This window comes from Myripristis murdjan, chromosome 24, assembly GCF_902150065.1.
Source record: "Myripristis murdjan chromosome 24, fMyrMur1.1, whole genome shotgun sequence".
Taxonomy (NCBI): Eukaryota; Metazoa; Chordata; class Actinopteri; order Holocentriformes; family Holocentridae; genus Myripristis; species Myripristis murdjan.
Window position 1 is genome coordinate 16,421,188 of NC_044003.1, and position 13,510 is coordinate 16,434,697.

The window sequence follows — 13,510 nt, forward strand, 5'->3', positions numbered from 1 at the left end:
ATATGTATTGCAAAACTTCTTATTAACATCTGGTCTCATGTACTATTTATACACAGAGTGACAAAGAAACTTAAATAGCTGCGACAGTGGAAATTTTAAGCAACATTATGTTTAAAGTTTTCAATATACTGTATATCCAATTTAGAGATTTATTATTGTGTCTTTCAAATTTAAACATTCAAATTCTTGTTTGCTGCAGCCCACAATTAACACACTATCTTACCCATACAACATTATTTTTCCTTACCACATTATTTTCAAGCTGGACCCTTGTCATAAAGAACCATATGGTAGTGACACAATCTACATTTTATGCAATTTGTGACCACTAGTGGCGCTATAGTTCACAGTAGGAGAACTTGTAACATCAAAAAATGTGTTACGCCATGAACGAATACTCATGCTGATAACACAGTTTTCAAAAATATTCCAAAATAAGGCTTTGCAAAAGCCTTTTGAGATAATAAATGCATTCAACTTGTTTATTAGCCCTCAAGGACACACAATGTGTTTTGGTGAAAAACGATCAATGTTAACAAAACCAAGTGTGTCTCCAAGGTAAACTACATCAGGCACCTCTAACCTACTGAGCCACAGTGAATGAACAACTAAATTAAGGAATGAATGAGTGGACAGTTTGAGAAATCACTGAATGATTGAATGAATGAATGAGTAAGTGCTGCTCCACCTTGTGCCAGTTGCCGTCGTTGATGGAGAAGGGGACGCAGCCAGACGTGTTTCCATGACCCAGATCATAACCCAGACACACCTGGCCCTCCTTTATCTGGAGAGGGAAAAACACGGAGCGACACAGAGAAGAGGATGAAGAGAGGAGCAGAAGGAGACGTGGTTAATATTAACATCAACCTGATCATAATTAAGACACATGGACCTGTTGGACCTGCTTGGTGAAACAGTGAATAAAAGATTGATAAACAGAGAGGGAGAAAGTTCAGCTTCTATACAGCCTGTACAGTGGAAACTGAAGCGAAGGATGCGACTGGAATACAGGGGAAAGCAGACACTGAATGAGGAGATTCTCGATTGTTATAACTCCCTAATATTATAACTCATGTTTTCTTCTTCTTTTCTTCTTGTTTACTTCTTCCCTTATTCCAACAGCAAATACAACATTTTCACCTCTGAGTTTTTCACCTGAATTAATCTGTTGAAGACCACGGGGTTGCAGCAATTAGAGAGAGAAAAACATTTAGTGGGAGAGCAAAAAAAAACATTAAAACAGAGAGGACACGTACCTGTATGGTAACAAAGTCGGCGTGGTTGATTCTTGCCATGTAGAGAACCAGCCCGGACTCCTCCTTTGTTCTCAGCTCAAACTCCAATATTAGCCTGAGACACAGACAGAAGTAAACGTGTGTGTACACGAGCAAAACATTTGCAAAATTAAATCTCTAATCTCTCAGCAAATTGCGCGATTTAGTTTTGCTAAACCAGAAGTTTGACAGTCGAATATTTCACTGGCAACAATGAATTCTACTTTGTCCTGGCCTTGAATATAGCTGACTCACAAGTAAAAAGAATTTGCGGTTGAAACTCTTGAAAGGCCTTTTTCATTTTAATAATGATGAACAAAAGATAGGGCAATGAACTTTTTAAAGCATAAAAAAAACTTTTTCCTGACATTGATTCACATCACTTTAAAGATTTGTACTGAACACCGCATGGCATGTACTTTTTTGACAGTAAACGGTCCTTTTCATCATCCAATCACATCTTCAGGCACTGACTCTGAGGCATAGGAATAATGATGATTTTTTTTTTTTTTTTTTTTTTTTTTTACTTTTTTTTTTTTTTTTTAGATAGCAGGCTGCTGCAGTGAATAATTAGGGAAGTTGTCCAGTGACTGGTTCACAGGTTTGATCCTTGAAACAGCCAAAATGTCCATGAGTAAAATGCTGATCTAATATCAGCTCACTCAATCTACATTTCTGTGGATAAGCTAAATGTCTAAAATGTAAATGGATTATTTAATTAAGTTAGAGACAAAATGGATTTTTTCTGACTATTATGTAAAGACTGTATGTCCATTATTTTATTCACTTGATTAATAAATTGTATTTATAGAAGTCATTTGTTTGGAAGCAAAATATTCATTAACTGTTATACACAATGACTTCGTGCTGTAGCAGCTGAAGGTACACATCACCATCCTACACATTATAAAACAAGACAAGAATAAAACACACTCGATGAGACTGAACACCTTTCATCACCCTGCCTATGGCATTCTGTATTAGTCTATGCAGTTGTTTATGTGTGTCAGGTTCCTGTCGTTTCATTTTTTATCTGACTGTGGAATACAGATTTTTTTGGGGGGGGTTGGGGAAGTCAACAACGTGTTCATGTGTTCACTAATTCAGCACCTTTTTACTTATAGAAGATGTTTTTCTTGGCCTTGTGTGTGTCTATGTGTGTGTGAGTGTGTGTGTACCAGGTATTACTAATGTTGTGGGGACGTAAATCTGCTTGCACAGTCATGTTGTGGGGACTCGCCTCCCTTATGGGGACAAAAGCAAGTCCCCTTAGTGAAAATTATTTATTTTAGGGGGAAGACTTGGTTTAATGGAAAGCTACCTTTAGAGTTAGGTTAAAGTTAGGTGTTTGGAAGGATACACTTCATATCTCATACCGACCCCGTCTCTAATTTCGGTAGTACGGGTGGCACACAAGGTGAGTTGTCGAGAGAAAAGGCAGTGGCCCATGTATGTGTCTTATCTTCAACAATCCTGAAGAACAACCCGCCTCAACACCAGATCAGAGTTAGTGTGAAACCATTGGCAACCCCTGATGCCCGGTACAGGAGCTGTCAGACTTGACCCAGCCTTATGGAGTCACAGCATTCCCCTAGTCTTTACGTGTTACAACAAAGTCCTGTCACATAAGCTACAGGTATAGTCGGTGGTTACTATGGGGTTGCCAGGGAGATAGGGCTCTTGGTGAGGTTTCTGTGTAGATCCCACAACCCTGCAACCCCTCCCTCTTTTACCCCAGTGCTATCGCAACAGTCGGTGACGATTGGTTGTTAGGAAGAAATGAGGAGACAGATAAGAGGGAGGTGCTCTCCCTCATGTTAACCGCACAATGTTCGCTTAGGGTCACGTCATGTAGGAACTCGTTATTGTAGGTTTATTCTGCTTTGGGGTGTTTTAATATTGCTTTTGGGAAAGCCCTGTAAAGGCTTTGGGTTTAGGGTGAGGGGTGTTGGAGTGAGTGTTAGGCTAAGGGTAGGGGTTAGGGTTAGGAGTTAGGGTGGGGGTGAAGGTTAAGTTTAGGGAGGTAGTAGTTAGGGTTAAGGTTAGGGTAAGTCTCCAGGAAATGAATGTAAGTCAATGTAATGTCCTCGAAAGTGATGAAAAAACGACTGTATGTGAGTGTGTTTGTGTGTGTGCTGCTAGATAGAAACCTTGTTCTGTCTAGACCTGTAACTGAGAGTTTTACTGTATGTAAAACTGCATGTATGTACAGTAACCAAGCAGAACAGGATTATGGGCACTACCACTGTTCCAAATCTGTACCTTTCTCTGACTTTGGTGTCGTCAAAGGCAAAGCTCATGTGGCTGTTCCTGGTCAGTCCAAACTGATAGGCCTTCTCCAGCACCGCCGAGGGCACAGCTGATGCACAAGAGTCCTGGGGATTGGACAAAACACATGTCAATCAAAACCGATTTCTGCACACAGCTGGTGGCACCTCGTGTCCACAGGAACCTTGAGGACAGAGCATAAACATCAGTCACATGATAGTCTTTTAAACAAAGCAAAGGTGAATGCATGGTCTTAGAAGTAATCTGAAGACTGTGCTCTATAAATAAATCAATTCACATACAGTGCAAAAATACTTTATATATTCCATTTCGTCATAGTATATTATTCCCAGAGACGGTGCAGGTGCACCTCTGACCAGAAGGTGTCAGTGTAGTAAGACACACTGAGACTTTCTCCTTCCCATGAGCCTCTTTTAAGCCCTATTTCTCCTCTTTCTCCCTTTATGTGCTCTCTATTTCTATCTCCTCTGCCTCTCGTCTCTACACACCTCCTCCTCTCGCCTCCAAGAGTTAAATTTGGTATACAGATAATTTGAGATCAAGTTGGAAGATGAAATCCAGAAAGGTGCTTTAAACAGCCGCAGAAGGTAGAAAAAAGCCCTCTTTGAGATGTTAAGTGGCGTACCTAACCACATGTTATTTCAAGGACATGAATTTGTGAGGCATTCACTAAAATGCTTATGACAAATGTGACAAGTACCATCTTTCTTCAAGTAAACACTCAGTGAAAAGCATCCCACTTAACCTGCACTCGGGGGCTGAACGTTTTGACTGACAACCCCTTTGTAAGTTTAAAGCGAAGCTCATTTCTAAGGTGAAGTGGATACAAAGTTCTGCATTATTGCCAACAGTGCAGTTTTGCATGCTAAATAAGAATGAGAAATAAATAAATAAAAAAAGAAAGGCACAGTGATCCCAGTGAGTTAGAGCATGTATGCTAATACTTTGCTTCATTTTTTATGGACTCTGGTTCTGTTCTCACATACTGATTAATCAGTTAGCGCCATGGAGCATTCTACTGATTCCCATAATTCTTGACCCTATTTTATTTTTATCAGAGCCAAACATCATGAACTGAGCTCTGGTTTTCTTTTCACCTGGGCTCCATCAGAGCTGCAGAGTGACCTTGTGGTCATCCTGCTGCTCTGTGGATGAGCTAGGTTCAAGCCCCGGTTCAGTGAGCATCCTCCCCCACACTACCGCAATATCCTCGAGTGAAACGCTGAATCCCTACAGGCTGCAGGGCTGCTGCTCTCTGTCTGACCTCTGACCTCACTCAGCTGATAGATGCTGTCCCTGCATCTCCTCACAGGATGTAGTTCATCCGGTGACCAGAGGGTGTCAGAGCTGTAATACACAAGGAGCCGCTCAGTTTAGCTACTCTCCTCTGCTCCTGTCTTCTGTTTAGTTCTCCTCTTTCCTCCTCTCATTTTCTTTTCCCCCTCTCCTCTCTACTTGTGTCTTCTCCCCCCCTTCTCTCTCCTCTGCTCTTCATCTACACCAGTCTTTTCTTCTCCTCTATCCTTCTCCCCATTGTCTATCCTTTCATGTCCTTCTCTCATCTTCTCTACTTTCCCGTCTCCTCCACTCTTCTCTCCTCCCACTGTGACCACAAGTCTTCTCTCTTTCAGTCTGTCCTTTTCCATCTTTCTTCTATCTCCTTCTCTCTTTGATTCTCCCCTTTCCTTTTGTATTCTCCCTCTCATTTTTATCTACTTTCCTTTGTTCTCTTCTCCTCTATCCGCCATCTCTTCTTGTGTCTCATTTCCTTTCCTACTTTCTTGTCTTCTCCTCTCATCGCTGCTGCTCCTCCTCTAATCTTCCTTCATGTCCTTTGCTTTTTCTTTTCTCCTCTCCTCTATCTTCAGCACTCCTCCCATCTCATTCAATTTCTTTTCTCCTGCTTTATTTTCCAGCCTCCTCTGTTCTCCTGTCTTTCCTCTCGTTTCCTTACTTTACCTCACCCTTTTGTGTTCCTCCTCATCCTCTCTCCTTTCATCTCCTCTTAAAGGTCCAATCACATCCTTTCCCATGGCTCCATCTCCTCTGCTCTCCTCTTTTCTCCTCTTCTCCCATCTCTTCCGCTCTTCACCCATCTCCTCTCCTCATATCTCCGCTACTTTTGTCTTCTCTCCTCACTCCTCCTCTCTCCATCCAGCTCTTTTTCCTCTCTCCCAATCCCCTCCACTCTCCAACTGTCTCCTTTTGGCCCTTCTCCCTCCCCTCTTGAATTCATCTCCTATTAAATAACAAGGCTGCTCTGCCATGCTTTCAGTATGAGAGACAAAGTTAGAGAGAGAGAGGGAGCGTGTATGTGTGTGTATGTGTGTCTTAATCTCCTCTCCTCTCTTGTTCACTTTCAAGTGAAGACATTCTCCACGCCGTGACCTTGCTTTGTTACAGCTGACACTCACCTCTTATCACACTCTGTCCTCATATCCGCTCTGCCTCCTCCACCTCCCCTTTTCTCTCCTTTCTTTCCTATTCTCCCGGCCTATCTAACAAAAGGGAGATGTCACTTGTGCAGAAACTCTTTCCTTTCCACTCCTCTCATCCTTCTCCCTCTTCCTCTCCTCCCTCTTTCCATTAAGGCAACAAAAGGCGGGCGTCGTTCTGTTCAGAAACGTCTCTCCTCCCCTCTCCCCTCCCTCCCCCAACCCTTTCTTTCATCTCTCTCTCCTCTCAACTCTTTCTCTCTCTCTTTTCTCCACTCTTCCTCTTGCCTCCTCTTTCATCCTCCTCTTCCTCTCTCTCTCTCTCCCTCTTTCTCTCTCATCCATCTCTCTCTCTCTCATCCTCTCTGCCGTCGTTCCATTAAACTAACAATAGGAAAACCATTCAGAGTGGCTTGCCTTTGGTTGGAGGTCACACCAATAGAATCTGAAGTCATTCAGTCTGTTCTTTGTATGTGTGTGTGTGTGTGTGTGTGTGTGTGTGTGTGTGTGTGAGGCAGAGAGAGAGAAAAAAAGAGAGAGAGATCATGTGTGTATATGTGTAGCACTCGTTAGTCTCTCCTACCTGTCTCTTTACACAGATCATAAGTGCCTGCTCTGTTTATTCTAAGTTTCAGAAAAAAATCTCGTTAGGGTAACTAACACCAACTACAAATGCTTTGAAACCTTTGACAGATCATCTGTTTTGAACTGCAGGTTTTTGGACTGAAAGTAGAACTGAAGGCAACTACATTAACCTCCTCAACCCTGCCGGTCCCATTGGTGGGTTCATCATTACAAATGCATGCTGCACAGCAGAGCCTTGTTCAAACTCAAAGAACTTTATTTTAAATTCTATCAGAGATCACAAAGTTTCCAGAGAAATTATGTCCTTCTGAATTACAAGGCAATGTGTATAAAACGATGCACAAGACATGAAGATATTTTCCATCTGATGTAACGGTGGAGCCAAGAAACTATGCCGTCTTAGGTTTGAATAGTCCGCTCGATACAGTTGTGATGGCGCTTCGATGAAGTGTTGCAACAAGCAAATATGCAATATTTGTCTGACACTGTAATTATTGTGAACCTTCTTAAGTGGAAATTTAAGGGACAATGAAATTTCAAGGGGTTAATAGATGAAAATGGTTTTCAATTTAGGCAATATCCTAAAAAGGCAAGGATGTCTGAGCTGTGTATACCAGACAGCATTATGATTGTTACTGTAACTGTCACGACTTACAGTGCACACATAGCACAATCTGCTAAAGTCACAGGGGTCAACAGTAATCTAAATAGATGTAATTATGACAGGATCAACAAGTGGGTTTCCTAGTACTGTGTTTTCCCGATTTAGCCAATAAGAGTAACTTTGCATAATGAGTAATGCTCTTCTTCTCCTCAACAGCTACCGGCTCTTTGCTGCGCAGCTCCATATTGTTAATGTGTGAAAGTGACTGAGTGTGAAGGAGGATGGTGCTGACTTTCTCTGGATGAATAAATGTAAAAAAAAAAAAAAAAAAAAAAAGTAAGTATTGACCAGTGCATGACGAAGCTAACAGAAATTTGTTTGACTGAGCAACACGCAGTTCATGTACATTGTGGGGAAAAAAAAAAAAAAAAAAAGGTTTCCATGTTGGAGTTCAAGTGTGTTAGAAGAATTAATGCTTCATTAGATTGTAAACGGCCATACAAGTGAATGGATGAACTATAAAGTTAAAGGTGTGAAGTGGAAGAGGCTCTAAAAAGTGGTGGATTGTTCATGAACTCAAGCATGTGAAAGTGTGTGTTAAACGATGTGTGTGTGTGTGTGTGTGTGTGTGTGTGTGTGTGTATACCATGTCAGTGCTGGGCTCCTGTGTGGCAGAGGGCGTGGCTGCAGCGGTGGGTACAGCGGGCTTGGCAAGGGGCGTGGCTTCCTGCAGGTCAGCATTTGGGAGGCAAGAGGGCAGCAGGGGTTAGTTAAGAGCCACACAGCCAATCAGAATGGCCACAATGCTCATGACACACTCACTGCCCTTCAATCAGCAGCAGTGCTGTCATGAAGGTAAAATGTCAGAGAGGTTAGCAGAGTGAAACAAAAAGCTTTAGATTCCAGCTCTTTCTTTCCTGAATGATGTGTAATTAAAAAATAACAAAATCCATCCATATTGGATAGAAGCTGTTCTCTTGCTAAATTTTTCATTCATCCGACCTTGACTGACTATCTGCTTGTCAGATTGTTGAATATGGTTACATCTCACATTTCCACTTTTAACATTTTTTGATATTAAATATTTCTGTTATATCATTTACCATGTTATAGTTTGTTACTGTCTTGTGATTGAGGAAAATTAATTCAAAAGACTAATTGAGGATGTACAGACTCGTTGTGATATTGAGCAGTGGAAGAAAAGCAAAGCAGCGCTCTCTTGAAAATGATGTCTTGTCTTTTCTGGTTGTTTTTTCAGAGGCTGACTGTGGCTTAAATGGTGCTTTATATAGCCACCTCTACCTCTACACTGCTCTTCACAATCTAAAAAATTTTTAAGAACAGTAGATGTTGTGACAGGAAAGTTGGAAAAAACAGACTGTCATTATTCAAGCCTGTGAAAAGACTCCTGTCGTCTATTAGCTTTGATTCAAGTTCATTCTGCATGGATGGTTTCGGTAAACCACAACGTTTTGGAATTATGTAAAGCAAGAAAAAAAAGGTTACAGTATTATATAAACCATATAACATGAGATTTTCCACAACTCGGGGTGAAAAATCTGATAAAAACATGTCAAAATCTTTGTCCTGATCATTTTATGTAGCTGTTTGATGACCATAATGGCAGAGTTTTCTGTGCAAATGTCTTACATAAGTATTTACATAGGTCACAGTAAGTGCATCTCATCCCTGACATAAATTTACCAAAATGATTCATCTTAATAATGTGAAATGTGTGATGCTAATACTGACAACAAATCATTTTGAAAAAGTTTCTACTCTAAAAAGTATTCAGTTCTAAAAAGACAACAGAGTGACAGATGTAGCATCTTATTGGACTTATTGGATGTTGTTGGATATTTTACAATAGTCATCATGTGTTGCTTCACAAAATAACTTTCTGAAATTCTGTTCAAATTGGGTTGAATAAGATAAAACTTGCAGCCAGCAGAGCCGGACAACAGGGCAAACTAAGATGTGATCCACATTAAAGAAGTTTACATAACAGTGCTTTTAGTTTAATTTGTATGCTACTGTAAAAGTTATCTGCTGGCACATTAAAGGGAAGGAAACCTACATGCCTTTACTGTGTGTATATTTTTTAAAACACTATAATCAGCTAGCAGTACCTGGGGGACTATGTGAGTGACAGCAGGACGCTCAGTATTCAGGGTTCACTGTTTTGGTAAACAGCCACAGGTATGAGTCAGAGTCACAGCTCTGACTGTCAGAAAGGGTACACAGTCTCGTTTGACAGTAATTCAAAAACCCCCAAACGCAAAACTAAAACATGTTGCTGCAGCCAAGACCTCAGTGAGTGTCTACATATATAAAATTCTGCTGTTCACACTGAGATTATTCAAGTATGCAGGGGTATTCCTTCCTTTTCCATTACGCCTGTTGTTGTTGTGCCAGTAACAGAAAGGTACCAGCAGATACCTGTGAAATAAATATCACATGATTCATTTCAGCACAAACACAGTGACCACAACCGTGTGTGTGTGTATGTATGTGAGTCAGAGGTGGAGAAACATGAAAAAGCAAGTTTAAATAATATTACTGACAAGTAGGTGTCTCCTACTGTTTACCCCCCAGCTTTTGTTGCACCTCCTTCTGAACTTGCACATTTGACTCTGCGCGTCCCCGCTAGAGGAACCTGTGTTCAGTACAGCTGAGCACCTTTCTTCTTATGGGTGTAGACTGCCTTGAGTAGTGCTGTGTCAGTGCACATTAATGGCAAGCTGTTGGTCATATATTGTAGATCCCCAGAGCTGGGCGAGCTGTAGTTCATCCATAAGGTGCTATAAACAGCCTGTCAGCGGCCTGACTTAGCAGCCTAAAGAACTGTGGTTTCCAACAGGCTGCAGCGTACAGTGAGCAGAGCAGATGAACTGCAGACCTATTGTATAGCTTGCTGAGCGTTGCAGATGACGAGCAAGATGACATTAATAAAAGTTAGCATCTAACTCACCAAACTATGGCAGCCAACAGCCTGTAGCCTATTCATGACGTAGCTGCTCAGTTATTTAACTTGTTGCATGTATCAGCTAGTGAGAGAATAGCACAAACACCAGTTACAATACCTGATGTATGTTGTCTTGGCTTGTACACGCCTGATAATCCAAACTGCTTTTTTGTCTTTAAAATGAAGTGCCAATGTAAAGTTCACCTACTGTGAATGGAAATACCAGTGTCACTGGTATTTCTCTCTGCCAAAGGGTTTCATCAAAACACATCTGGGTTGTGAATAAGATGTTTTTTTAGATATCAAAGAAAGGACGAATGGAGAATATATTTGCAGATTTCAGTAGTGTCGCTGATGTTTTTGGCAAAGAGGAAGGGTGACATGCTCCAAGGTCTTTTTTTTTTTTTTTTTTTTTTAAATACCTTGTCTTCCAAAGTGATGTTTGCTTATTCATGATTACTTGCTGTAATAGTCTGTGGTTCTAATCAGGGTCGCCAGCTTTCTGTGTGCTTATTCCATTCTTTGCAAAATGTTAGGATATATCTAGGCGTGTGGAGAGATATCTGATATATCACCATTTGTCTCTACTATCTGAATATCTTTTTTGAATTATTTTCACTACATTAAATGCTCTGATATTTTCTATCAAAAACCTACCCTGTGGTCATGCTTCATAATTAAACTTCGTTCATTCATAATTGTGTTATTCTTACTGTCATCATCCCTGAAGTAGAGAAAAACAGAACAAATCTCGATCCATACTGACTCATTAAGGAAAATCAGCGTCTTTGCTCTTCAGTGTGGGACGACTGCACGCCCTGGCATTCTCTAACAATTTAAGCAACACTCCAGTACCAGCTAATAGGCTGACTGTAGGTGGAGGTTCTTCCTGTATCTCTAACCACCTTCTGCCAAATCAGCCTGTTTTTTAAGAAAGTGTTGCACGTCCCAAACCAAAACACAGCAGTGCTGTGGGACAGAGTGAGCCAATCCACAGTCTGCCCTTCCAGTCTGTGAGCCAATATGATCTCATCATGTGGGCAGTGTTGCCAGATTGGGCGATTGGGTAGCAAACCGCACGGTTGGGTGGTTTTGGGCTGCATTGTGTGGGGGGAGATGGGCTTGGGCGGGTGGGCAGGATTTGGACCGGTTTAGCATGAGTTGTGTGCATGTTTAAATACATAAAAAATGACGGTATATTAAAACATATTCATAAATTGTATTCCTTAGTTACTGTATGTAAACACATCCAGCTAATCAGCACAAGATTGATATGACATAATTTATTTTCACTCTGCTGAGAGATGAGTGACCACATCATTTCCGCCCACCTACAGCTTAACCTATGAACACATACGAGCTGAGCTATTTTTACCAAATCTGTATTTTCATTGTAACAGAAACCTCCATGCTTACAACATTACAACATCATTATTTGTGTGGCTTTTTGATAGCATCTCTGTCTCTGTCTCTCTCTCCCTCTTCATGAGTGTGTGTGTGTGTGTGTGTGTGTGTGTGTGTGTGTGGCGCTAACTTTAAGCTGGCACACTGTCAAGGCTTGCTGCAGTTTACCAAGTTAAATAAAACCTATTATTTGTGGAATCTGAGCTGTCCCTTTATTTCTTCTTTATTTTCAGGGCAGAGGGCAGAAATGGAAAGCGGTTTTAAAGTTGCATTGTATGATATATTCTGTTGCCTCCGATCTGTGTTCTAGCCACACTTGTGAGCACTTAAATTAAAGTTTTATTATTATGCCATACTGAAGAAAACAAAACAGAAAAAAACAAGCCAACATTTTATATTCAAAGTTTTTTTTTCCCTTATGGAATGTGAGACTGAACCTGAAAATAAATAACCCTGATAGAACCCTAGCAGTGTAAAAAAAACAAAAAAAAAAACAAAAAAAAAAAAACACTGGCGGATTTGCAAACCATTGACATTATAAAGCAAATGAACGATTGCAAACATGTTGCAGAGGTTCAGGAATACATGTCAGCCTGGGATTAATGTAAATTTGTGACTAAATGCTGAGTCTGTGGCCTGTACTATAATATAAGGTGAACTACAAGGCAAGGCAGTGACAGCTATCCTAGCAGAGTACTAGCTGTACTACATGATAAATAGCCAGAGGTGTAGTTTAGCAGGTAACTGATAAACTATGACTGCTGTAGGGCCTGCGCTATATCAAATATGAACTATAGCTCCTCTATCCAAATGCTCAGGGTCTGAAGTGAATAACTTACTGGGTGTCAGCCTCTTAGCTTAGTGGCTAAATGCTAGCTTGAAGTGTTTTGGCGGCTAAGGTCTCATAAAGCATAAATGGGCCTGCAGAGCTAGCCTAGCGTAGCCCTGTGGCTCTGCACTCTGTGACAGGCTGCCAGAGGTGGAGCTTTGCAGCTCAAGGCTAAAGGGACTATAAAGCAGAGTTAATGGGCTGTACAACTGCTGTGTGATGAAGCGCAAAGCTAACACAGCGAGGCCATGGCTGCACTTTATCACACAGAAATAGGTGTGCGTGTGTATATGTGTGTATGAGTGAGTGTGTGTGTGTGTGTGTGTGTGTGCAAGTGACAGAGAGAGAGAGAGGGAGAAACAATATGGTGGGGCGTGTATGCTTTTGTATAAGCATGTGTGTGTGTGTGTGTGTGTGTGTGTGTGTGTGCATGTACCAGCAGAAGAAAACAGTGTCCAGACAAATGAATTACTAATGATAAAAAATATGTCTCTGTATGTTTATTAAACTGTGCAGGTGCACTGTGTGCATATGCTTGTGTGTGTGTGTGTGTGTGTGTGTGTGTGTGTGTGTGTTTCTGTTTTTGTTATTTTCCAGCACTTACCGTAGGAAGCCCTGGAGATGGCGTTGCGGGGGCCGGTGTCGGAGGGGCAGACTTAGATTCCTCCTTTTCCTCTTCAGGCTCCTCCTCTTCCTCTGGCAGGACGGGCAGGGGCTGAATGGGGGCAAGGTTGGGGCACTGCCCAATTTCGGCATTCTCAAAGGACACAGGCTGGGAGAAATCTGATAGACTGTGGGGAGAGGCAGACAAATGTTTTACATTTATGTTTCAGACTTTTGGAGTTTAATTCTTATATCCGCAGTGACTTGCAATGTGTGAAACAGTAGAAAGAGCTTAAATTTATAGATCACCCGAGTTACAAGCAACCACTTGTAAGGTGGCCAAGAGTCAGAGGCCTCAGTGCCCTGATAAATATCCCTGTGGACACAGATTGATCCTTGTTTTCCATCAAGCAAAAGACAAAAAATGCAGTAATCCCACTTGTGTCTAATGCAGTTTCACTCATTTCAGTTTTTTCTGACAACAGTGAATATGTTTAAAAACAGCAGGAAAAGGCAGATCAG

The 13,510-nt window shown here is 41.2% G+C and overlaps 1 protein-coding gene across 1 annotated transcript in view; it reads right to left on the reverse strand.

Annotated features, from left to right (window-relative positions):
* The window catches only part of lama2 (laminin, alpha 2), a 188,888-nt gene that overhangs the window by 3,797 nt on the left and 171,581 nt on the right, over positions 1-13,510 (reverse strand). The window contains exons 61-65 of the mRNA XM_030047861.1: positions 12,990-13,176; positions 7,834-7,914; positions 3,537-3,649; positions 1,257-1,350; positions 689-784 (exon numbers count right to left, since the gene is read on the reverse strand). Coding sequence (XP_029903721.1) covers positions 689-784; positions 1,257-1,350; positions 3,537-3,649; positions 7,834-7,914; positions 12,990-13,176 — 571 coding nt within the window. The remainder of the gene's footprint in view (positions 1-688; positions 785-1,256; positions 1,351-3,536; positions 3,650-7,833; positions 7,915-12,989; positions 13,177-13,510) is intronic.